Consider the following 23,748-nt stretch of genomic DNA (forward strand, 5'->3'; position numbering starts at 1 on the left):
GGCTGGGGATACCCATTGCCCCTTCCTCAGCTCACAGCGGCTCGGAGATTCCCCCGAGGCAGGGACTCGGACAGTGCTAGCTAACTTAATACACCTAAACTGACGAGCTCCTCAGGGCAATCCTTGGGCTTATTCTAACTTGCGAATGGCCCTAGAGCACCTTCATTTAAAAGGGATTCCGTGCTGGGCTCTGGAGACCCAGCCCCGGTCCTCCAGGGCCTCCTGGCTGACAGGGGAGACACGTGATGACAGTAGTGTGTGGTGACAGAGGGAAGCCAGGGTTGTCAGCACCCGGGATGGGGGTGAGGGGTCGGGGGAGGCCAGCTGGAGGAGGTCACACCCGCCAGTCACGCAGTCTTCTAAGGCCCCAGGTGCTGGCTGGTATCTGCTGCCTTCCTAGCAGGTGACAAGGCTGCCTCCCGCCCGCCTCACGTGCACTCAGCTCCCACCCCTCCCACTGCCCAGCCTCCCTGAGTGTGGCTTCCCATCCTGCAGGTGTCCTACTATAACCAGGCCACCCCAGGCTTTCTCAAGTACGTGACCACCAATGTGACTGGCCTCTCCTCTGAGTTCTACACCACCTTCAAGGCTTGTGAGCAGTTCCTCTTGGACAACCGGAACGATCTGGCCCCCAGCCTCCAGACCCTCTAGGCATCTTCAGTGGCCACCTCACACGCAGCTCCCACTCCATCCTGCCCTGAGGACACACACGCAGTGCACTGAGGAAGGCAGAGGCATTTATTCCTTCCTGCCACCCCCGTGGGAAGCCTGGACCCAGGGGTCCACCAGCCCAGCACCCCTGGGTGGTCACTTTCTGCCAACATCCGCCAGCAAGTCTTGGTAGTAACTCTGGGGTAGCCTGTAGTAGACTCGGGTCCTCTCCACGGCCCTGGCTGCTAGCAGCACTGCCCGCACAGATGCATAGCTGCCCCAGCCAGGGCTGTGTTCCACTGTGACAGTGGCCCGGGCGGAGCCTGCCAACAGCCTGGCCACGACTCCAGCCGCGCTCTGGCCCAGCGGCCCAGCCTGCAGCTGGAAGGACACGGGTTGCCAGAGGCCCTGGCACAGCTCCAGCATATCTGTGAGCAGCTGTTCCCTGTAGCCACTGCTCAGCACTTCCTCGGGCCAGCCTGGTGCCACCGTCACATGGGGGAAAACCTCGGCCACAGCTGTAAGCAACTCCCTGCCAGTCATGTAGCCAGGGACCACAAAACTCCCGTGGGAGACTGTGGCCCCGACCCACACAGGCCTAGGCAGGTGGCCAAGGGTGGAGAGGGTGGCCAGTGTGGCCAGGGATGGCCGGAGGGCTGTGGGCTCTGCTATGTGCACATGGATGCCCCAGCGTCCGGGGCGCGTGGCCAGCTGCAGCAGGCAGAACTCCAGTGTCAGGGCACGGCCATCTGGGGCACGTACGATGGGCACGGGGTCCCCAGCTGCAGGCTCCTGGAGGCCAACTTTCAGCAGGATCATGCCTTCTCTGTCTGGAAGAGGCAATGGAGGCAGCAGCGGGGTAATAGGATCTGTCAATCAGATCTGGGTTCCAGGTGGAAGGGCTGCTTTATGAATGTGCCCGGGGCTCATCAGAATGACACAATGAGTTGCTAGCTCAGCTCTGGGCCCTTGCCTGTGGCTCAGCCCTGGGGCCCATGCCCGCCTCTCTTGCAGCGTGATGTGACTGAGGGCTCACAGGTGCTGAAGGCCAGGAGCCCCGCACTTTTGACGGCACCGTACGCCCTACCTTGCAGCTGTGTTGCTATGGTAACGGAGATCTGAGGCAGCTTCCCCAAGTGTAGGAAACGCTCGTGGTTGAGCTAGGAGAACAGGGGCTGCAGGTGGACCTTACCTGGGAGTCGCACTGTTGCTGTGCTCCTGTTGCCCTGGATGTCAGGAACCAGCCACTCCACGCTCAGACCCTCATCCCCAGGGAGCTGGAGAAGGGGGATCAGGCTGCCTCCCGTGTAGTAGCTTTGCTTCCGTGAGGTGTTCACTGTGGGGCAAATTGCCAAGATGAAGAGGCCGCTGGTCACAGAGCCCTCTGTGCACCACGCATCCTCTCTAAGCCTCACAGCAAGCTTCCTGGGAGCTGTAATTCCCTGTTTTATAGATTACAGGTGATTTGCCCAAGGTCCTACGGCCAGTAGGCAGGGTTGCTGGGATTGGAACCTGATGGAGCCAAGTCCACCTGGCCCCAAAGCTGGTATTCCTCCCCCTCACCAAGATGGCTCCCAAGGCAGGAATGTTGGGTCTGATGGGTCCCCTTTGAGATGGCCTAACTGCAGGCTCTCCTAGGTTTGGAGTCAGGCGAGTGAGGTGTTTGGACAAGGTAGTGTCTGCATCACTGATTAGCAGGTACAGTGGAGGGGCCATTCTCTGAAATGCTAGAGTAAACCTTAGAGGAACTGTATTGCAAGGGGAAGCATATGGGGTTTGGAATTTGCTGGTACCAGTAGGAGCTGTGCCACGTTCAAGCTGAATGACTTTGTATAAATTACCTAACTGTTCTGAATCTCAGTTTCCCTATCTGTAAAATGGAATCCCTGCTTCACAGATCTATAAAGCTTAGCATACCGTACTGGGGTCTGGCATACAACTGATGCTTAAAACGATTCCTTCCTCCTATCCCTCCTAGGATTTTCCCCTTCCAGTGCCCCATCCCACTTAACTCTGCTGCCGTGTCTACCAAGTGCTGCCCTGTGCAGAATCCGGCCCCACCGCCTTTTCCCACGCTGCCCAGACCCCTCCCTACTGGCGAGCTGCTTGAACTGCGACAGGAGAGGCTCGAAGAGGTCATAGTAGACTTGGTGGGTGGCGGTGTTGTCCCGGACGTAGAGGAGATCATCCACTGACACGGGGTCCGAGGTGGCCTGCCACAGCGTCAGGCTGTACCTGGGGTCCAGAGAGCCAGCTCAGTGCCTGCCTGGGCCCAGCAGCCCTCAGCCCCACTCCTGTGCTCAGAGCTGGGCCCGAGCTGGGCAGGGGAGGAATGCTACCCTGCTTCCTGGGGGCAGAAGAAGCCACAGAGGCCTCGGGAACGATGACTGAGAGCAGAGGCTGAGAAGGAGGGGAGATGGACTGCCCTACCTCCTCACTTGGAGTGTCTATTTCTGGGTCCTGTCTTAGGAAGGAGACAAGGACAGAAGAGATGGGCACAGGGGGTGGTGTTAGAGGTCAGGTATGAAGAGGGGAAGGGGGCGGCCTCCAGTGGGGAGAGGCTGAGGAAGGTGGTGCTGGGCAGCTGGGGACAGAGTGCAGGGGTGGGGATGGGGCTTCCTCAATCCCTACAGAGCTATCCTGGGGCAGAGGCTGTAGGTGCAATCTGTGCAGCCCCAGGGAACAGCTGGCTTCCGTGGGAGGAAGCTGTGGGAGGCAAATTGTGTCTCAGTGCAGACACTTTCCAATGGGCAGAGAGTTGTCTGCCAATGGACGGGCTGCCTCAGATGATAGTGAGCTCCCCATTACCGGAGGCATACAAGCAGAAAGCAGGGACATTGTAGAGCATGTGAGCACCGGCAGAGGTTGGACCAGATGATCAATAAGACCCTTCTAGCCATGAGCCTCTGGGATCTTCCGGGGGCATCAGTGCCTGGGAGCGGGTTTGGAGGGAGTGGGAGCTGTGGCAGGGGCCTGGGAGTCCTTACCTCTCAGATTGGCCCAGCAGCCAGCTGAAGTGGGGCCAGGCAGCCCGCACCATGACAGCCCGCACAGGGAAGGTGACCTTCTGTGGCAGTCCTTCCACCAGCCCCTGCATCTTCTCTACCATGGCTCGGGTATACGTCCCCTTTGGGAACAGGGGCAGGTAGAGGGTGGTCCAGCCTGGAGACAGGGTTGCCTTAGAATACTTCTCTTGGACCAAGGCCAGGAACCTGCAGAGAATCAGAGATGCTGGTCTTTTAGAGCCCCTTCCTCATCTCCCGGGTTCCCATCACAGTGCTACGAAGAGGCAGGATCTATTGCATCTATGATATAAGGGCACAGTCCTAAAGAACAGCAATGGCTTGCTCAAAGTCCCACAGTAGGGCATGGACTTTGGTGTCTGGGAGGTCTGGGTTTGGGTCCTGATTCTGTGACCTTGGGCAGCTCACCCAGCCCCTTTGATTCTCAAAGATGGCATCCTTTCAGGCAGGACAGGCCTTCGTAAACATACCCACATGGACGGGGGGTTGCAATCTAAAGTCCCAGGTGTGGGATGTGGGTTCTCCCAGCTGTGAGAGTCTCTGAACTTTCATATTTTATTTAAAAATTTCATTCAAATTTTGCCTTGATGCAAATTTTAATAGGCAAATAATGTTACCCTCCCTCTCCCCAAATTATTGAGTAATTTTCTTCACTCCAAGAAGGTGAACCATGATTTATCTCGGGCCACTGACTACATTTTCAAACTGCTGCTTTCCAAATGCACCTCAGTTTGAGAATCATGATAAATATTGGACGGATGGATTGTTGGCCGACTGGCTGGAAAGATGGATGGATGGATGGATGGATGGACGGTAAAGAGCATGGAAGTTAGAGTCAGAAAGGCCTGGTTATGAATCTTTCCTCTGCCAGTTACTAGATTTAGGCAAGTCATTTAACTTCAGTGAGATATTTCCTGTATTAATTAAATAAAAATATTACCTACCTCATTCTCAAGTAAGAGTTAAGTGGTATTCTACAACTAGAGTACTTGAAAAGTGCCTGTGACACATAATAAACATTCAACAGATTGTGCCTCAATTATTGTCAGCTTTCTCATCTGCAAAATGGTGAGAAAAAATGCTCCTAACCTGGCATTGCTATGTGAAGAGCAACTCAGATATATGCTCTCCTTTTAAGTGGCCCTTTGTAAACTGGAGCACACCATGCACGTGTTACGTGAGGGTGGTTGGTGGCAGTTCTGGGATTTCATGGGGGGCTAGGGAAGGAGTCAGTGCTTTAGACTTTTCTAGCAGGCCAAGTGTTGCCCTTGTCACTGGACTAGGCCCTGTTTGCCCTCCAGGAATAAACACTGTAGTAAGGGTGACAAACCTGTAATCTGACAGTGATAGTTCAACGAAATCAGGACTGTTAGGGGAAAGTGTGAGTGAAGGCCCTCAGTGGCCTTGGATGTCAGGGAAGTTTCTGGGACAGGTAATGACTGGGCAAAGGTTCATCAGGAAATGGGGGAAAGGCATTCGAGGCAGAGGGAATAGCACGTGTGAAGGCTCAGAGGTCAGACTACATGGTGTGGCTGGAAGCAAACTCAGCAAAGGTCCCCTGAGCACCTACTGTGCCAGATGTTGACGGAAGAGGATTGGACACAGCTGGGGCAGAGAGGCGAACACTCACTGTGTAGCATTGACTTCTATCGGGATGGGCATGTTGGGGCCCCTCAGGATGTCGGCATTGATCCACACAGGCCTCCGAACTCTCCCCTCCTCGGTCAGCCGCCGCAGGAGGTCCAGGGAGGGGCCCACGGCCTTGATGCTCTTGAAGTCTAGTTTGATGCCTGTGGGGAGAGGGCCAAGGACTTGGGGAACTGGTCCCTCGTGCTCAAGGAAGAAGGAAACAGAAGACATGACTTTCTGGGACAGAGAGAGCAGGTATGGTATGTGTGTTGGGGGCAGGGAGGGAAGACAGGGACCAGATTCTCGCTGGGTGTGAAGAAGGGCTTTCAAACAGGCAGAGCTAACCTGGAGAGAAAGGACTTGCCCCTGTAGGAATGAGCTCCCGTCCCCCATCACCAAGGGGAGGAAGCAGATGGTGCGTAAGCGCTTGGGACTTGGGGCTGGTTCAGGGGTTGTCAAGCATCGGATGAAAAGGGACTGTGATTCTTGGACAGGCAGGCTCAGAGGGGCCTAAGCCACCTGAGCCTGAACAGCAGGAGGTGAGGCTGAGAAGTTAGAGAAAGATGTTGAAAGACAGACCAAGGAGATCGCACTTTGTCCTGAGGACAATGGGGAGCCATGGAGCATTAAAGCAGGGGAGTGACGTGACAATTGGTATTTTGGAAAGCTCACTCAGGTAGGGCCTGAGTTTGGAAGCAGGAAGCCAGTGAGGAAGGAGGTCCAGGAGAAAGATGATGTGACTGGGGCTGGATCAGGGGGTAGGGTTCAGGGTTAGAATTGGCAGGTGCAGCAGCTGAGCGGATGTGGGGGATGAGGGAGAGACATTAGGGTGATGCCTGGATTCTGACTATCACTGGCAAAGAGACGTGGGAGGGGAAGGTGGAATGTGGCTTTTGAGTATGTTGTAACCAGTTCCACGGATTCAGGGCCCAGACATGTTTGGCCCTTTGCAGCTTACCCTGCACTTTTTCATCCCTCATCTCACTGATCTTCCCCGAGCCCAGGCCTCTAGAGCGGTGGGCTGGAAAGCCAAGGCAACGAGCAACTCCTGACGAGCACTGGACTAGCTTCCTAGTGGAAGGACCCCTGCACATGCGGCCTGAGGACCAGAGGGCTGGGCAGCTGGGGAGGGGCTGAGAGAGGTCCTTACCCTTCTGGGAAGAGGCCAGCACGGCCTCCAGCCACTGCTGTAGGGTGTTGTCACTGTAGATGGCTGGGGGGTGCGCCATGATGGGGACCCCTGTCTCGTTGACTGTGCCGAGCCCTTCTACCGTGACGTCTGCCTCCAGGGCCACAGCGTCACCTGTGCAAGAGGACAAACTCCATCTTGATTGGTTCCTTTTTTTTTTTTTTTTTTGCTGCACAACCTGTGGGATCCTAGTTCCCCGACCAGGGATTGAACCTGGGCCCCGGCAGTGAGAGCGCTGTGTCCTAACCACTGCACCGCCAGGGAATTCCCAGATCATTTCCTTTTTTAAAGCAATTTTTCTCATCATCAAAGTATTACACATTTATTATAGAACATTTGGAAAATACAGAAAAGCAGAAAGAGAAATATTCGCCCACATTTCTAAATTTTTGCTACTAACAAATAATGATGCATATTTTATTCTGATTTTCTGATTATTTTTTATCCTGACTTGAGGAAAGCATTTCCATCATAGTTCACTTTTTGATGTATTTTCTTCCACTTTTATCTATGTATAGTTTTTACACAGTTGGGAATACTCTGCATTTATAATTTTAATCTTTTTCTTTCAATAGTGACACATTTTTTACAATCTTTTCTATGTTTCATTAAAAAAAAAAAAAAGCTGCAAAAACCCTGATTGAGGGCACTCACTCTGCTTTAGTTAGCCACTCTCCCATTCCTGAGACATCCTAGTAGTTTCTAAATTTTTGCTACTAACAAATAATGATGCATGTTTTATTCTGATTTTCTGATTATTTTTTATCCTGACAAGGAATTTGAGTCAGGGCCATGCAGGGTGTTTTTAAGGCCCATACTAACAAATTACTGTCTAGAAGAGTTCTTCTGACTCATGTTCCTGCCAGGAATACGTAAGCTGACCCATCTCCGGCACACTTACAGCACTGAGCATCGTTATTTTTATCTTTTAAATGCACACAGTTAACTCCGTCAGGTGGCTGTGTGACGCCTGCTGCGAGAGTTCAGTCCAGGAGGGAGCTGAGGCCTTTCAGTGAGAAGCAGGCCAGAAGAGCCGGCCAGGGTCTGTCTAAGGAATGGAGTGGAGGGCAGGCAGGGTCTCTGTCTAAGGAATGGAGTGGAGGGCAGGCGGGGTCGCTCTCAGCTCCTGCCCCATCACAGACAGTTGGCATCAGAGGGCCTCTTGTATTTGACACTTGCAGCCTCGTGACTCGAGCTCTGCTCCCCTCCAAGTCCATTCTGCACACGGCCACTAGAGTGAGTATTCCAAACACGTACCTGATCGTGTCACTTCTGTTAAAAAATCAAAACGTCCCTGCCCGTTGTCCTAAGAGTCCAAGCTAAATGCCTTACCATAGTCTGTGAGGTCCTGCATGACCAGGCCTGGCAAACTTTCCCACCTCATCTCGAGTCCCTCTCTCCCTCAATCTCTAGCTTCCAGCCACTCCTGTTTCTCCAACATTAATGTGCACACAAATCACCCAGGAACTGTTAAAATGCAAGTTCTGGGGCTTCCCTGGTGGCGCAGTGGTTGAGAATCTGCCTGCCAATGCAGGGGACACGGGTTCGAGCCCTGGTCTGGGAAGATCCCACATGCAGCGGAGCAACTAGGCCCGTGAGCCACAACTACTGAGCCTGCGCGTCTGGAGCCTGTGCTCCACAACAAGAAAGGCCGCGATAGTGAGAGGCCCGCGCACCGCGATGAAGAGGGGCCCCCACTTGCCACAACTAGAGAAAGCCCTTGCACAGAAACGAAGACCCAACACAGCCATAAATTTAAAAAAAAATAAAAAATAAATTAATTAATAAAAAAAAAAAAATGCAAGTTCTGCTCAGTAGGTCTGGAGTGGGGCCCAAGATGTCTAACAATCTCCCCCGTGATGCCCATGCTGCTGGTCCGTGGCCCACACTTTGAGTATCGATGCTCAAATATCTTGTCTTCCTTTCTCTGGGCTCTTACACATGGCTGTTGTCTTGGCAACACTTCCCTCCGCAGCTTTACTAGGCCACCTCCAGCTCATCTGTGGGTGTTGGCTTAAAATATCAAGGAGGCCATCCCTAAACCACACATCCAGTCTAAGTTAGGTTGCCAGCTTCTCCTTTGAGTGCTCAGCCCCCATGTAATTACTCATTTAGCACCAGCCTTCCTGAGTGTAAGTGCCAGGGAGCAGGGTCCGGGTCTGTGTTGCCCATCACTTGGATTTCCAGTGCCAAGACAACACTAGGCCTAAAAAAGGTGCTTCAAAAATGTTTGTTGGATGAGAAGAGACTGAATGAATGGGTGATAGAAAAGTTAAGATCAACCAGCGCAGGTTCAGAAAGGTGATAGAGCTTGCCCAAAGTCGCAGAGAATTTTTGCAGATTTCTTTAAAATCTAGGTGTCTGGATTTCCAGGAGGGGGAGGAAGCTGAGTGCCAGGCTGTCCCCAGCACTGAGCCAGGCACTTTGCATTGTCCCATTTCATCCTCATATTATACCTCCTGCCCAGAGCTCTGGACTCCCTGGAGTCCTCACTGGCAAGATGGGGATGAGCCTCTCCGGGCCGTGACTACAGGACATGGACATAAAGGCACGTTGTAAACTGTGAAGGGCTATATGAAGGTAGCCTTTATTTTTATGGCTTGAACACAAAGCACTTTCTTTTCTTAACTTTCCGTTACCTGGGAATGCAAAGAGAGGGGTCCAAAGGGTTTGGGGCCCATCAAGGCCCAGAGAAGCCAGGCCCGAGGGGGGCAACGGGGCAGGTAAGAGGGTAGTTCAAGAGAATGGATACTGAAGGGTCTCCTTCCCTATCTAACGGGAGCCAGTTCCGGTCTGGGGAGGGTGGGGGCACTCTGGGAGGGAGCCAGGGCTGGAACCCAGGTCTCTGAGTCCCGGTGAACCTCCGATGCTGCTGCCTTGCTTGACTTTCACCAGCTGCCTTCCTTGAGACACTGTGAGCCCCTTGAACACAGGGCCACATCTCACTCATTTCTAAACCTCCTCCTGAGCTGGGTGCAGAGTAGGGGCCCAGCAAACGCTCAGTGAAGTGGACTAAAGACTGATGGACCTAACCTGCCTCCTTGCGATCGCCACCTGGATCCAGCTTCCTCCCAAAGTCTCCTCCCTTGTCATTTACACCTGTTATGTGCCTTCCAGATGCTGAATCTGGGAGGCCAACTTGCTTGAGTGGGGGTGTGAAGGAACAGGAGATGAGGAAAGGATCAGGTTTCTGCAGCCACAGTAGGAGTCCTGGTCCTCAGGGGCGCAGTCAGGTGGGAAAGAGTGATGTTCTCCAGAGGGAGCCCACGGGAAGTTACCAGACCCTCCTTCCCCTCCCCCACACGCCAGGAGCTCTATGCATCACGTCTGGCAGGAGAGCGCTGTGGCTGAGTGTGCAGATCCTGAACCCAAGGCTGCTAGCTTCCAGTCCCAGCTCTAACACTTGCAAGCTGTGTGACCTTGGGCAAGTTACTGGACCTCTCTGTGCTTCCTGTCCCCTCGTTTACTAGAAGTAAATAATAAAATATCCTTTATTGGGCATTCACTAAGTATTAATTATCATTTACGTGGAGTAGCTCACTTAACTAGGGTGAGCACATGTCCCCGTTTGCCTGGGATAGTCTGGTGTATTCCTGTTGTTTCAGCATAATTATTAATAATGACCTCTTTCACTATCAAACGTGCCCTGGTTTGGATGATAAATGATATGGTCATCCTACCAGCCCACATTTTGCAGAGAGAGAAACTGAGCTGCAGATGGGTGAAGTCACCTGTCCCAAATCACTCCTCTGGTAAATGAGAAAAGGTAGAATTTGAACCCAGTCTGTCTGCCTCCTAGGCCTTTGCTGTGGCCCCTCCCCTCCACATGGGTGTCCAGTCACGTTCAAGGTGACTTCACCGGCCTAACCCTGGCCTACCATTGGCTCCCCCCGAGGGTCCCCACCTCAGTCGTGGAGCCACCCTCCTCCCAGAGACCTACCCCAGGGACCTAGCAGGACCCTCAGGGAGAAAACTGGGCCTGGGGTCCTCCGCACCCCTGCAGCGATGCTAAGGGGTGCCTCTGCACGCTCCATGCTGTTGGGCACTGCCTGGTTGGGGCCCTTAGCTTTCTTCTTGGCCAAGGTCCCAACTTGGTGGGGCCTGATCCCTTACCTGCTGCCCCAGGGCTGACCTGGGATGAGCCTGGGGCTGGCAGATCCTCTTTGCTTTCCCTCAGGCCTTATCTGCCAGATAAGAGCCCTCCCTCTTGCCAGGGAGTTCTCTGGCCTCTTATCACCCAAGTCTGGCCATTAGCCTCCCGATCCTGAAGCAGCAGCAAACTGGCTCCACCCAGCCTGTGATGGCCTCTCCTCTGCTGACCGCCAAGCCTGCCTCCTCCAGGAAGTCTCCCTAAGGACTCATTCATTCATTCAGCAAACCTTTCCCAGATGCTCATTCCCAGGCTCTCTGCTGGTGACTCTGCAGGAGTAAGAGCCAGAGGCCTGGCGCCTAGGTCTTGCTCTGCTTCAGACCTACTGTGTGACCTTGGACAAGACCCTCTGGATCTCACTTTCCTAAAATTGAGGGGTTTTGGTTGAGCAGTGGTTCTCAAAGTGTGATCCTGGGGCCGGCAACATCAATATCACCTGGGAACTTATTAGAAATGCAAATTCTCAGGCTCCACCCCAGAACAACTGAATCTGAAACTCCAGGGGTGGGGCTAGCAATGTGTTTTCTGAAGCATGCTCAAATTTGGGGACCCTTCCTTTTATCTTGAATAGTCACTGCTTTAGAGTTTACAAGCACATACATGAACATGATCTAATGAGCTTCCCCATAGTCCCGGAAGAGTGACCTTCCCTTTTGAACTGGGCCAGGCATAATGCAGTGGCTTAGAGCGTGGGAGCGGACCACTGGGTGCTCCAATGCTGGCTTAGCCACTTTCAAACAGTGTGACCTTAATGTGAAGTTAGGTAAGTCACCTAACTTTTCTGAGCCTCCGTTTTTCTTCTGTCGAATGGCACCCACAAAACAGGCTGCTCTTAGTCCCAGGTGGAATGTGAGTGTGTGTCCCCACAGGGAGTGGTTGCCAACTGGCTGCCGTAATCATTCTGAATCAGAGGCTCAGGAGTACACGGTTTGCTCAGGCTTCCACAGCTCGTTGTTGGTAGCGCTGGCACTCAAACATCTTCTGGCTCTTTAGACTTTGAGGACAAAGGCCTCCTTAGCAGGGAAGCTGTCTCCTGACAAGGCCTGGGAGGAAGGGCAGGATGTGACCTTGAAACCAGACATCTCTGCACAACCTGAGCCAGTCACTTAACCTCTGAGCCCCCACTTTCTCAAGTGGAGGATGGCAAGAACGCGGCGATACCCATCCTAATGCCACCTCATAGGTAATGCTGTCTTAGCCCCACCTCCGCTCTCCCTCCATTGCCTCCACCTCTGCCCCGGCCTGCCCCAGTCCTGGCAACTGGACTTACTGCTGAGGGCAGCCCTCATCTCCTTCTGGCTGTTGGCAGCATGGTACCAGGTGACCAGCAGGCCGTCGTGTTGGCTGATCTGACCCTGGCTCAGCAGGTAGTCCAGCATGTCCGCGTCGGAGCGGCAGACCGCATCCTGCTCACAGCCTGGAATCAAGGCGAAGGGAACTGTTAGCATTAGTTCTTGCCCCAGACCAAGACTCTCATCCGTACATCCTACTAACCCGCCTTGGGCCCCGGGGAGTGTCTAGCACACCATCTAGCAGAGACAGTGGACCCCAGATTCATCAGTACTGGGAGAGAGAGAAATACGTGGGGTCCTGGGCACAATGATGCTCTGAACCAGCCTGCGGATGTTGGGAAGTTCACTGATAAGGGAACATATAAGGGAGACCTAGAAGGATGGGTGTGTAAATTTGACCAAAATAGGGGACTAGGTTCTTTCAGACAGAGAGAACAGTATAAGCAAAGGTTTGACCGTAGGAAATATCTGGTTGCCTAAAGGAATGGCCATTGGCCTGGTACAGAATGCAGAGAAATGGAATAGGGCAAGATTGGAAGAGGGCTGTGATCCAGTTGTAAATGGCTTTGGGAGCTAGCAAAGGAGTTGGGTGTGTGCTGGAGACAGCAAACTAGGTTTACGTTTAGAAAGATCTCCTTACACAGTGGTTAAGAATCTGCCTGCCAATGCAGGGGACACGGGTTCGAGCCCTGGTCCGGGAAGATCCCACATGCCACAGAGCAACAAAGCCCGCGTGCCGCAACTGCTGAGCCACGTGCTGCAACTGCTGAGCCCATGTGCTGCAACTACTGAAGCCTGTGTGCCTAGAGCCCATGCTCCGCAACAAGAGAAGCCACTGCAATGAGAAGCCCATACACTGCAACGAAAAGCCCATACACTGCAATGAAGAGTAACCCCTGTTTGCCACAACTGGAGACAGCCCGCACGTAGCAATGAAGACCCAACACAGCCATAAATAAATAAATAAATAAAAATTAAAAAAAAAAAAAAAGCAAAGAGCTCCTTGGTGGCAGACCGAATATGGGCTGGTGTGAGCAGGCTGGCAGCAGAGACTGTGTGGGAGGGGGAGGGCTGCTGCAGGGGTCCAGCAGGAGACAGAGGCTTGAGAGGTCATGGTGGGCAGGGATGGAGGGTAGAGGATGGGAAGGAAGAGCCTCGAGGCACAGGACTGAAGATACAGGCAAGAGGCAGGAAGAAGAGAGGCTGCTCCCAGGTCCCCGTGTGGATGGAGGACCCTTCACCAGGAGAGGGCGCAGAGGGGAAAGGGAAAGTTCAGCTCAGTCAGCTGAATTTGAGATGCCCGCGTGACCCTCCAAGAAGGAATGTTCATCTGGGGGCACAGAAGGAGGTCTGGGCTGAAGACCAAGGTTCATTGGTCCTCAGGTAACTGAAGCCTGGTAAAAAAGGAAGGGAAAGTTAATGGGACTGTCTGTTGGGGATCAAGTCTTGGTGGGCTTGGTGATGGGAGGGGCAGGTAGAGCTGTGGATGGAGGAGAGTCTTGGTAGGGAGGGGAGAGGAGGCCATCAGGGCTGTCAATGGGGACAGAACCTTCTGGGGGCAAGGAGTGAGGGATGGGGGAAGCCGACCAGATGGCATGACGGGGAAGCTCCTACCTGGCAGGATGCCCTGCTGCAGCGAGAAACACAGGATCATCCCGATGATGAACACCAGAGCCACACTGGCACTGCTGACAAGGGCCCACTTCGAGCACTTCGAGCACCCCTTCTTGTAGGCCATGATGACCCTCTCTGGGAAATGCCCCACACTCCTCGCGGTGCAGAGTCTCCTGAGGCTCTCAGAGCTGGGATTGGATGGGATGCAGGAGCCTTAGCAGCACCTAATTCTCCCCCGGCGGGCTAGGAAAATGTCCCAGAAGACAGCTCCCGTAGTCCCTCCTACCTTCCCGCCCTCCTCCTCCTCCTCTGTCTCTCCCAGGATCTTAACAGGTCAAGCAGAAAATCCTGCCACCTCCAAAATGACCTTTGAGCACATTAGGAGGCAGCAGAGGATGTTAGACTGAGCCCCACCTGCTGCCTGTCTGCCCCTGCCTGGGAGTTGGGGGACCAGGGATCTAGATCCAGCTTGACTTTGCTTTCCTGAAGACCTGGAGGTATTCTTCCCCTGCATAAAAGGAGACACATAGATGGTACTTCCCTCTTTCTGCCCTGCCCCAGGGAGTCACAAAGGTCAGGCACGGGTGGGTGACAAGGACAGATTAGATCTGCTGCAGGAATATGAATTTTCCTTCTATCCCAGATAGATTATCTACCTGAGACTGAAAGTGATAGGCCTGGAGGGCAGGGGGCAAGATGGCAGAGTAGAAGGACGGGCGCTCACTCCCTCTTGTGAGAGCACTGGAATCACAACTGAACAATCATCAATAGGAAGACACTGGAACTCACCAAAAAAGATACGCCACATCCAAAGACAAAGGAGAAGCCACAATGAGATGGTAGGATTGGAGCAATCACAATAAAATCAAATCCCATAACTGCTGGGTGGTTGACTCACAAACTGGAGAACACTTATACCACAGAAGTGCACCCACTGGAGTGAACGTTCTGAGCCCCACGTCAGGCTTCCCAACCTGGGGGTCTGGCAACGGGAAGAGGAATTCCTAGAGAATCAGACTTTGAAGGCTAGCGGGATTTGATTGCAAATCGACAGGGCTGGGGGAAACAGAGACTCCACTCTTGGAGGGCACACACAAAGTAGTGTGCACATTGGGACCCAGGGGAAGGAGCAGTGACCCCATAGGAGATTGAACCAGACCTACCTGCTAGTGTTGGAGGGTCTCCTGGCGAGGCGGGTTGTGGCTGTGGCTCACAGTAGGGACAAGGACACTGGCAACAGAAGTTCTGGGAAGTACTCCTTGGCGTGAGCCCTCCGGGAGTCCACCATTAGTCCCACCAAAGAGCCGGGTAGGCTCCAGTGTTGGGTTGCCTCAGGCCAAACAACCAACAGGGAGGGAACCCAGCCCCACCCACCAGCAGACAAGGGGATTAAAGTTTTACTGAGCTCTGCCCACAGGAGCAACACCCAGCTCTACCCACCACCAGCCCCTCCCATTAGGAAACTTGCACAAGCCTCTTAGGTAGCCTCATCCACCAGAGGGCAGACAGCAGAAGCAAGAAGAACTACAATTCTGTAGCCTGTGGAAGGAAAACCACATTCACAGAAAGATAGACAAAATGAAAAGGCAGAGGACTTTGTACCAGATGAAGGAACAAGATAAAGCCCCAGAAAAACAACTAAATGAAATGGAGATAGGCAAACTTCCAGAAAAAGAGTTCAGAATAATGATAGTGAAGATGATCCAGGACCTCAGAAAAAGAATGGAGGCAAAGATTGAGAGGATGCGAGAAATGTTTAACAAAGACCTAGAAGAATTAAAGAACAAACAAACACCTAGAAGAATTAAAGAACAAACAAACAGAGATGAACAATACAACAACTGAAATGAAAAATACACTAGAAGGAATCAATAGCAGAATAACTGAGGCAGAAGAACGGATAAGTGACCTGGAAGACAGAATGGTGGAATTCACTGCCGCGGAACAGAATAAAGAAAAAAGAATGAAAAGAAATGAAGACAGCCTAAGAGACCTCTGGGACAACATTAAATGCACCAACATTCACATTATAGGGGTCCCAGAAAGAGAAGACAGAGAGAAAGGACCGAGAAAATATTTGAAGAGATTATAGTTGAAAACTTCCCTAACATGGGAAAGGAAATAGCCACCCAAGTCCAGGAAGCGCAGGGAGTCCCAGGCAAGATAAACCCAAGGAGAAACATGCTGAGACACATAATAATCAAATTGGTAAAAATTAAAGCCAAAGAAAAATTATTGAAAGCAGCAAGGGAAAAACAAATAACATACAAGGGAACTCCCATAAGGTTAACAGCTGATTTCTCAGCAGAAACTCTACAAGCCAGAAGGGAGTGGCGTGATATACTTAAAGTGATGGAAGGGAAGAACCTACAACCAAGATTACTCTACCTGGCAAGGATCTCCTTCAGATTCGATGGAGAAATCAAAAGCTTTACAGACAAGCAAAAGCTAAGGGAATTCAGCACCACCAAACCAGCTCTACAACAAATGCTAAAGGAACTTCTCTAAGTGGGAAACACAAGAGAAGAAAAGGACCTACAAAAACAAACCCCTAACAATTAAGAAAATGGTCATAGGAACATACATATTGATAATTACCTTAAATGTGAATGGATTAAATGCTTCAACCAAAAGACCCAGGCTCGCTGAATAGATATAAAAACAAGACCCATCTATATGCTGTCTATATGCTGAAGAGACCCACTTCAGACCTAGGGACACATACAGACTGAAAGTGAGGGGATGGAAAAAGATATTCCATGCAAATGGAAATCAAAAGAAAGCTGGAGTAGCAATACTCATATCAGATAAAATCGACTTAAAAATAAAGAATGTTACAAGAGACAAGGAAGGACAGTACGTAATGATCAAGGGATCAATCCAAGAAGAAGATATAACAATTACAAATATATATGCACCCAACGTAGGAGCACCTCAATACATAAGGCAACTGCTAACAGCTATAAAAGAGGAAATCGACAGCAACACGGTAATAGTGGGGGACTTTAACACCTCACTTACACCAATGGACAGATCATCCAAACAGAAAATTACTAAGGAAACACAAGCTTTAAATGACACAATAGACCCATTAGATTTAATTGATATTTATAGGACATGCCATCCAAAAACAGCAAATTACACTTTCTTCTCAAGTGCACAAGGAACATTCTCCAGGATAGATCACATCTTGGGTCACAAAATCAAGCCTCAGTAAATTTAAGATAATTGAAATCATATCAAGCATCTTTTCTGACCACAATGGTATGAGATTAGAAATCAATTACAGAGAAAAAAACGTAAAATCACAAACACATGGAGGCTAAACAATACGTTACGAAATAACCAAGAGATCACTAAAGAAAACAAAGAGGAAATCAAAAAATACCTAGAGACAAATTACAATGAAAACATGACAATCCAAAACCTATGGGATGCAGCAAAAGCAGTTCTAAGAGGGAAGTTTATGGCAATACAAGCCTACCTCAAGAAACAAGAAAAATCTCAAATAAACAATCTAACTTTACACCTAAAGGAACTAGAGAAAGAAGAACAAACAAAATCCAAAGTTAGTAGAAGGAAAGAAATCATAAAGATCAGAGCAGAAATAAATGAAATAGAAACAAAGAAAACAATAGCAAAGATCAATAAAACTAAAAGCTGGTTCTTTGAGAAGATAAACAAAATTGATAAACCATTAGCCAGACTCATCAAGAAAAAGAGGGAGAGGACTCAAATCAATAAAATCAGAAATGAAAAAGGAGAAGTTACAACAGACACCGCAGAAATACAAAGCATCCTAAGAGACTACTACAAGCAACTGTATGCCAATAAAATGGACAACCTGGAAGAAATGGACAAATTCTTAGAAAGGTAAAACCTTCCAAGAGGAACCAGGAAGAAATAGAAAATATGAACAGACTACTCACAAGTAATGAAATTGAAACTGTGATTAAAAATCTTTCAACAAACCAAAGTCCAGGACCAGATGGCTTCACAGGTGAATTCTATCAAGCATTTAGAGACGAACTAACACCCATCTTTCTCAAACTCTTCCAAAAAATTGCAGAGGAAGGAACACTCCCAAACTCATTCTACGAGGCCACCATCATCCTGATTCCAAAACCAGACGAAGATACCACAAAAAAAGAAAACTACAGACCAATATCACTGATGAACATAGATGCAAAAATCCTCAACAAAATAGTAGCAAACAGAATCCAACAACACATTAAAAGGATCATACACCATGATCAAGTGGGATTTATCCCAGGGATGCAAGGATTCTTCATTATACGCAAATCAATCAATGTGATACACCATATTAACAAATTGAAGAATAAAAACCATATGATCATCTCAATAGATGCAGAAAAAGCTTTTGACAAAATTCAACACCCACTTATGATAAAAACTCTCCAGAAAGTGGGCATAGAGGGAACGTACCTCAACATATTAAAGGCCATATATGACAAACCCACAGCAAACATCATTTTCAATGGTGAAAAACTGAAAGCATTTCTTCTAAGATCAGGAACGAGACAAGGATGTCCACTCTCACCACTATTATTCAACATAGTTTTGGAAGTCCTAGCCACGGCAATCAGAGAAGAAAAAGAAATAAAAGGAATACAAATTGGAAAAGAAGTAAAACTGTCACTGTTTGCAGATGACATGATACTCTACATAGAGAATCCTAAAGATGTCACCAGGGGCTTCCCTGGTGGCGCAGTGGTTGAGAATCTGCCTGCCAATGCAGGGGACACGGGTTCGAGCCCTGGTCTGGGAAGATCCCACATGCCATGGAGCAACTGGGCCCGTGAGCCACAACTACTGAGCCTGAGCATCTGGAGCCTGTGCTCCACAACAAGAGAGGCCACGATAATGAGAGGCCCGCGCGCCGCGATGAAGAGTGGCCCCCACTTGCCGCAACTGGAGAAAGCCCTCGCACAGAAACGAAGACCCAACGCAGCCAAAAATAAAAATAATAAATAAATAATAAATAAAAAATTTAAAAAAAAAAAAGATGCCACCAGAAAACTATTACAGCTAATCAATGAATTCAGCAAATTTGCAGGATACAAAATTAATGCACAGAAATCTCTTGCATTCCTATACACTAATGATGAAAAATCTGAAAGAGAAATGAAGGAAACACTCCCATTTACCATTGCAACAAAAAGAATAAAATACTGCCAGAGTCTCCCATCAAGCCTCTTAGATAGCCTCAACCACCAGAGGGCAGACAACAGAAGCAAGAAAAACTACAATCCTGCAGCCTGTGGACCAAAAACCACAGTTACAGAAAGATAGAGAAGATGAAAAGGCAGAGGGCTATGTACCAGATGAAGGAACAAGAAAAAACCCCAGAAAAACAACTAAATGAAGTGGAGATAGGCAACCTTCCAGAAAAAGAATTCAGAATAATGATAGTGAAGATGATCCAGGACCTCAGAATAAGAATGGAGGCAAAGATTGAGAAGATGCAAGAAATGATTAACAAAGACCTAGAAGAATTAAAGAACAAACAAACAGAGATGACCAATACAATAACTGAAATGAAAACTACACTAGAAGGAATCAATAGCAGAATAACTGAGGCAGAAGAACGGATAAGTGACCTGGAAGACAGGATGGTGGAATTCACTGCTGCGGAACAGACTAAAGAAAAAAGAATGAAAAGAAATGAATACAGCCTAAGAGACCTCTGGGACAACATTAAACGCAACAACATTCGCATTATAGGGGTCCCAGAAGGAGAAGAGAGAGAGAAAGGACCAGAGAAAATATTTGAAGAGATTATAGTCGAAAACTTCCCTAACATGGGAAAGGAAATAGCCACCCAAGTCCAGGAAGCGCAGAGAGTCCCATACAGGATAAACCCAAGGAGAAACACGCTGAGACACATAGTAATCAAAGTGGCAAAAATTAAAGACAAAGAAAAATTACTGAAAGCAGCAAGGGAAAAACGACAAATAACATACAAGGGAACTCCCATAAGGTTAACAGCTGACTTCTCAGCAGAAACTCTGCAAGCCAGAAGGGAGTGGCATGATATACTTAAAGTGATGAAAGGGAAGAACCTACAACCAAGATTACTCTACCCGGCAAGGATCTCATTTAGATTTGATGGAGAAATCAAAAGCTTTACAGACAAGCAAAAGCTAAGAGAATTCAGCACCACCAAACCAGCTCTACAACAAATGCTAAAGGAACTTCTCTAAGTGGGAAACACAGGAGAAGAAAAGGACCTACAAAAACAAACCCAAAACAATTAAGAAAATGGTCATAGGAACATACATATCGATAATTACCTTAAACGTGAATGGTTTAAATCCCCCAACCAAAAGACATAGACTGGCTGAATGGATACAAAAACAAGACCCATATATATGCTGTCTACAAGAGACCCACTTTAGACCTAGGGACACATACAGACTGAAAGTGAGGGGATGGAAAAAGATATTCCATGCAAATGGAAATCAAAAGAAAGCTGGAGTAGCTATACTCATATCAGATAAAATAGACTTTAAAATAAAGAATGTTACAAGAGACAAGGAAGGACACTACATAATGATCCAGGGATCAATCCAAGAAGAAGATATAACAATTATAAATGTATATGCACCCAACATAGGAGCACCTCAATACATAAGGCAACTGCTAACAGCTATAAAAGAGGAAATCGACAGTAACACAATAATAGTGGGGGACTTTAACACTTCACTTACACCAATGGACAGATCATCCAAAATGAAAATAAATAAGGAAACAGAAGCTTTAAATGACACAATAGACCAGATAGATTTAATTGATATATATAGGACATTCCATCCAAAAACAGCAGATTACACGTTCTTCTCAAGTGCGCACGGAACATTCTCCAGGATAGATCACATCTTGGGTCACAAATCAAGCCTCAGTAAATTTAAGAAAATTGAAATCATATCAAGCATCTTTTCTGACCACAATGCGATGAGATTAGAAATGAATTACAGGGAAAAAAACGTAAAAAAGACAAACGCATGGAGGCTAAACAATACGTTACTAAATAACCAAGAGATCACTGAAGAAATCAAAGCGGAAATCAAAAAATACCTAGAGACAAATGACAATGAAAACACGACGACCCAAAACCTATGGGATGCAGCAAAAGCGGTTCTAAGAGGGAAGTTTATAGCTATACAAGCCTACCTAAAGAAACAAGAAAAATCTCAAGTAAACAATCTAACCTTACACCTAAAGAAGCTAGAGAAAGAAGAACAAACAAAACCCAAAGTTAGCAGAAGGAAAGAAATCATAAAGATCAGAGCGGAAATAAATGAAATAGAAACAAAGAAAACAATAGCAAAGATCAATAAAACTAAAAGTTGGTTCTTTGAGAAGATAAACAAAATTGATAAGCCATTAGCCAGACTCATCAAGAAAAAGAGGGAGAGGACTCAAATCAATAAAATCAGAAATGAAAAAGGAGAAGTTACAACAGACACCGCAGAAATACAAAGCATCCTAAGAGACTACTACAAGCATCTCTATGCCAATAAAATGGACAACCTGGAAGAAATGGACACATTTTTAGAAAGGTACAACCTTCCAAGACTAAACCAGGAAGAAACAGAAATTATGAACAGACCAATCACAAGTAATGGAATTGAAACTGTGATTAAAAATCTTCCAACAAACAAAAGTCCAGGACCAGATGGCTTCACAGGTGAATTCTATCAAACATTTAGAGAAGAGCTAACACCCATCCTTCTCAAACTCTTCCCAAAAATTGCAGAGGAAGGAACACTCCCAAACTCATTCTATGAGGCCACCATCACCCTGATACCAAAACCAGACAAAGACACTACAAAAAAAGAAAATTACAGACCAATATCACTGATGAATATAGATGCAAAAATCCTCAACAAAATACTAGCAAACAGAATCCAACAACACATTAAAAGGATCATACACCACGATCAAGTGGGATTTATCCCAGGGATGCAAGGATTCTTCAATATACGCAAATCAATCAATGTGATACACCATATTAACAAATTGAAGAATAAAAACCATATGATCATCTCAATAGATGCAGAAAAAGCTTTTGACAAAATTCAACACCCATTTCTGATAAAAACTCTCCAGAAAGTGGGCATAGAGGGAACCTACCTCAACATAATAAAGGCCATATATGACAAACCCACAGCAAACATCATTCTCAATGGTGAAAAACTGAAAGCATTTCCTCTAAGATCAGGAACGAGACAAGGATGTCCACTCTCACCACTATTATTCAACATAGTTCTGGAAGTTCTAGCCACGGCAATCAGAGAAGAAAAAGAAATAAAAGGAATACAAATTGGAAAAGAAGAAGTAAAACTGTCACTGTTTGCGGATGACATGATACTATACATAGAGAATCCTTAAACTGCCACCAGAAAACTGCTAGAGCTAATTAATGAATATGGTAAAGTTGCAGGATACAAAATTAATGCACAGACATCTCTTGCATTCCTATACACTAATGATGAAAAATCTGAAAGAGAAATTATGGAAACACTCCCATTTACCATTGCAACAAAAAGAATAAAATACCTAGGAATAAACCTACCTAGGGAGACAAAAGACCTGTATGCAGAAAACTATAAGACACTGATGAAAGAAATTAAAGATGATACCAACAGATGGAGAGATATACCATGTTCTTGGCTTGGAAGAATCAACATTGTGAAAATGAGTATACTACCCAAAGCAATCTACAGATTCAATGCAATCCCTATCAAATTACCAATGGCATTTTTTACGGAGCTAGAACAAATCATCTTAAAATTTGTATGGAGACACAAAAGACCCCGAATAGCCAAAGCAGTCTTGAGGCAAAAAAATGGAGCTGGAGGAATCAGACTCCCTGACTTCAGACTATACTACAAAGCTACAGTAATCAAGACAATATGGTACTGGCACAAAAACAGAAACATAGATCAATGGAACAAGATAGAAAGCCCAGAGATTAACCCACGCACCTATGGTCAACTAATCTATGACAAAGGAGGCAAAGATATACAATGGAGAAAAGACAGTCTCTTCAATAAGTGGTGCTGGGAAAACTGGACAGCTACATGTAAAAGAATGAAATTAGAATACTCCCTAACACCATACACAAAAATAAACTCAAAATGGATTAGAGACCTAAATATAAGACTGGACACTATAAAACTCTTAGAGGAAAACATAGGAAGAACACTCTTTGACATAAATCACAGCAAGATCTTTTTTGATCCACCTCCTAGAGTAATGGAAATAAAAACAAAAATAAACAAGTGGGACCTAATGAAACTTCAAAGCTTTTGCACAGCAAAGGAAACCATAAACAAGACGAAAAGACAACCCTCAGAATGGGAGAAAATATTTGCAAATGAATCAACGGACAAAGGATTAATCTCCAAAATATATAAACAGCTCATTCAGCTCAATATCAAAGAAACAAACACCCCAACCCAAAAATGGGCAGAAGACCTAAATAGACATTTCTCCAAAGAAGACATACAGACGGCCACGAAGCACATGAAAAGATGCTCAACATCACTAATTATTAGAGAAATGCAAATCAAAACTACAATGAGGTATCACCTCACTCCTGTTAGAATGGGCATCATCAGAAAATCTACAAACAACAAATGCTGGAGAGGGTGTGGAGAAAAGGGAACCCTCTTGCACTGTTGGTGGGAGTGTAAATTGATACAGCCACTATGGAGAACAATATGGAGGTTCCTTAAAAAACTAAAAATAGAATTACCATATGACCCAGCAATCCCACTACTGGGCATATACCCAGAGAAAACTGTAATTCAAAAAGACACATGCACCTGAATGTTCATTGCAGCACTATTTACAATAGCCAGGTCATGGAAGCAACCTAAATGCCCATCAGCAGACGAATGGATAAAGAAGTTGTGGTAGATATACACAATGGAATATTAGTCAGCCATAAAAAGGAACGAAATTGAGTCATTTGTTGAGACGTGGATGGATCTAGAGACTGTCATACAGAGTGAAGTAAGTCAGAAAGAGAAAAACAAATATCGTATATTAACGCATGTATGTGGAACCTAGAAAAATGGTACAGATGAGCCAGTTTGCAGGGCAGAAGTTGAGACACAGATGTAGACAATGGACATATGGACACCAAGGGGGGAAAACTGCGGTGAGGTG

The 23,748-nt window shown here is 47.6% G+C and overlaps 2 protein-coding genes across 2 annotated transcripts in view; one reads left to right on the top strand and one right to left on the bottom strand.

Moving 5' to 3' along the window:
* The window catches only part of ACOT11 (acyl-CoA thioesterase 11), a 51,990-nt gene extending 48,888 nt beyond the window's left edge, over positions 1-3,102 (top strand). Inside the window, 1 exon segment of the mRNA XM_068539958.1 lies at positions 496-3,102. Coding sequence (XP_068396059.1) covers positions 496-651 — 156 coding nt within the window. The 3' untranslated portion in view covers positions 652-3,102.
* FAM151A (family with sequence similarity 151 member A) lies at positions 808-14,884 on the bottom strand. The gene is made up of 9 exons (XM_068537538.1): positions 14,712-14,884; positions 13,549-13,791; positions 11,913-12,059; positions 6,454-6,606; positions 5,305-5,464; positions 3,639-3,863; positions 2,747-2,886; positions 1,844-1,987; positions 808-1,481 (listed from the first exon to the last, which is right to left on the bottom strand). Exons 2-9 carry the CDS (start codon positions 13,670-13,672, stop codon positions 808-810), a joined length of 1,767 nt encoding a protein of 588 aa, XP_068393639.1. The 5' UTR covers positions 13,673-13,791; positions 14,712-14,884.
* Between the last annotated feature and the right edge of the window lie 8,864 nt (positions 14,885-23,748).

Source organism: Eschrichtius robustus, chromosome 3 (assembly GCF_028021215.1).
Source record: "Eschrichtius robustus isolate mEscRob2 chromosome 3, mEscRob2.pri, whole genome shotgun sequence".
Taxonomy (NCBI): Eukaryota; Metazoa; Chordata; class Mammalia; order Artiodactyla; family Eschrichtiidae; genus Eschrichtius; species Eschrichtius robustus.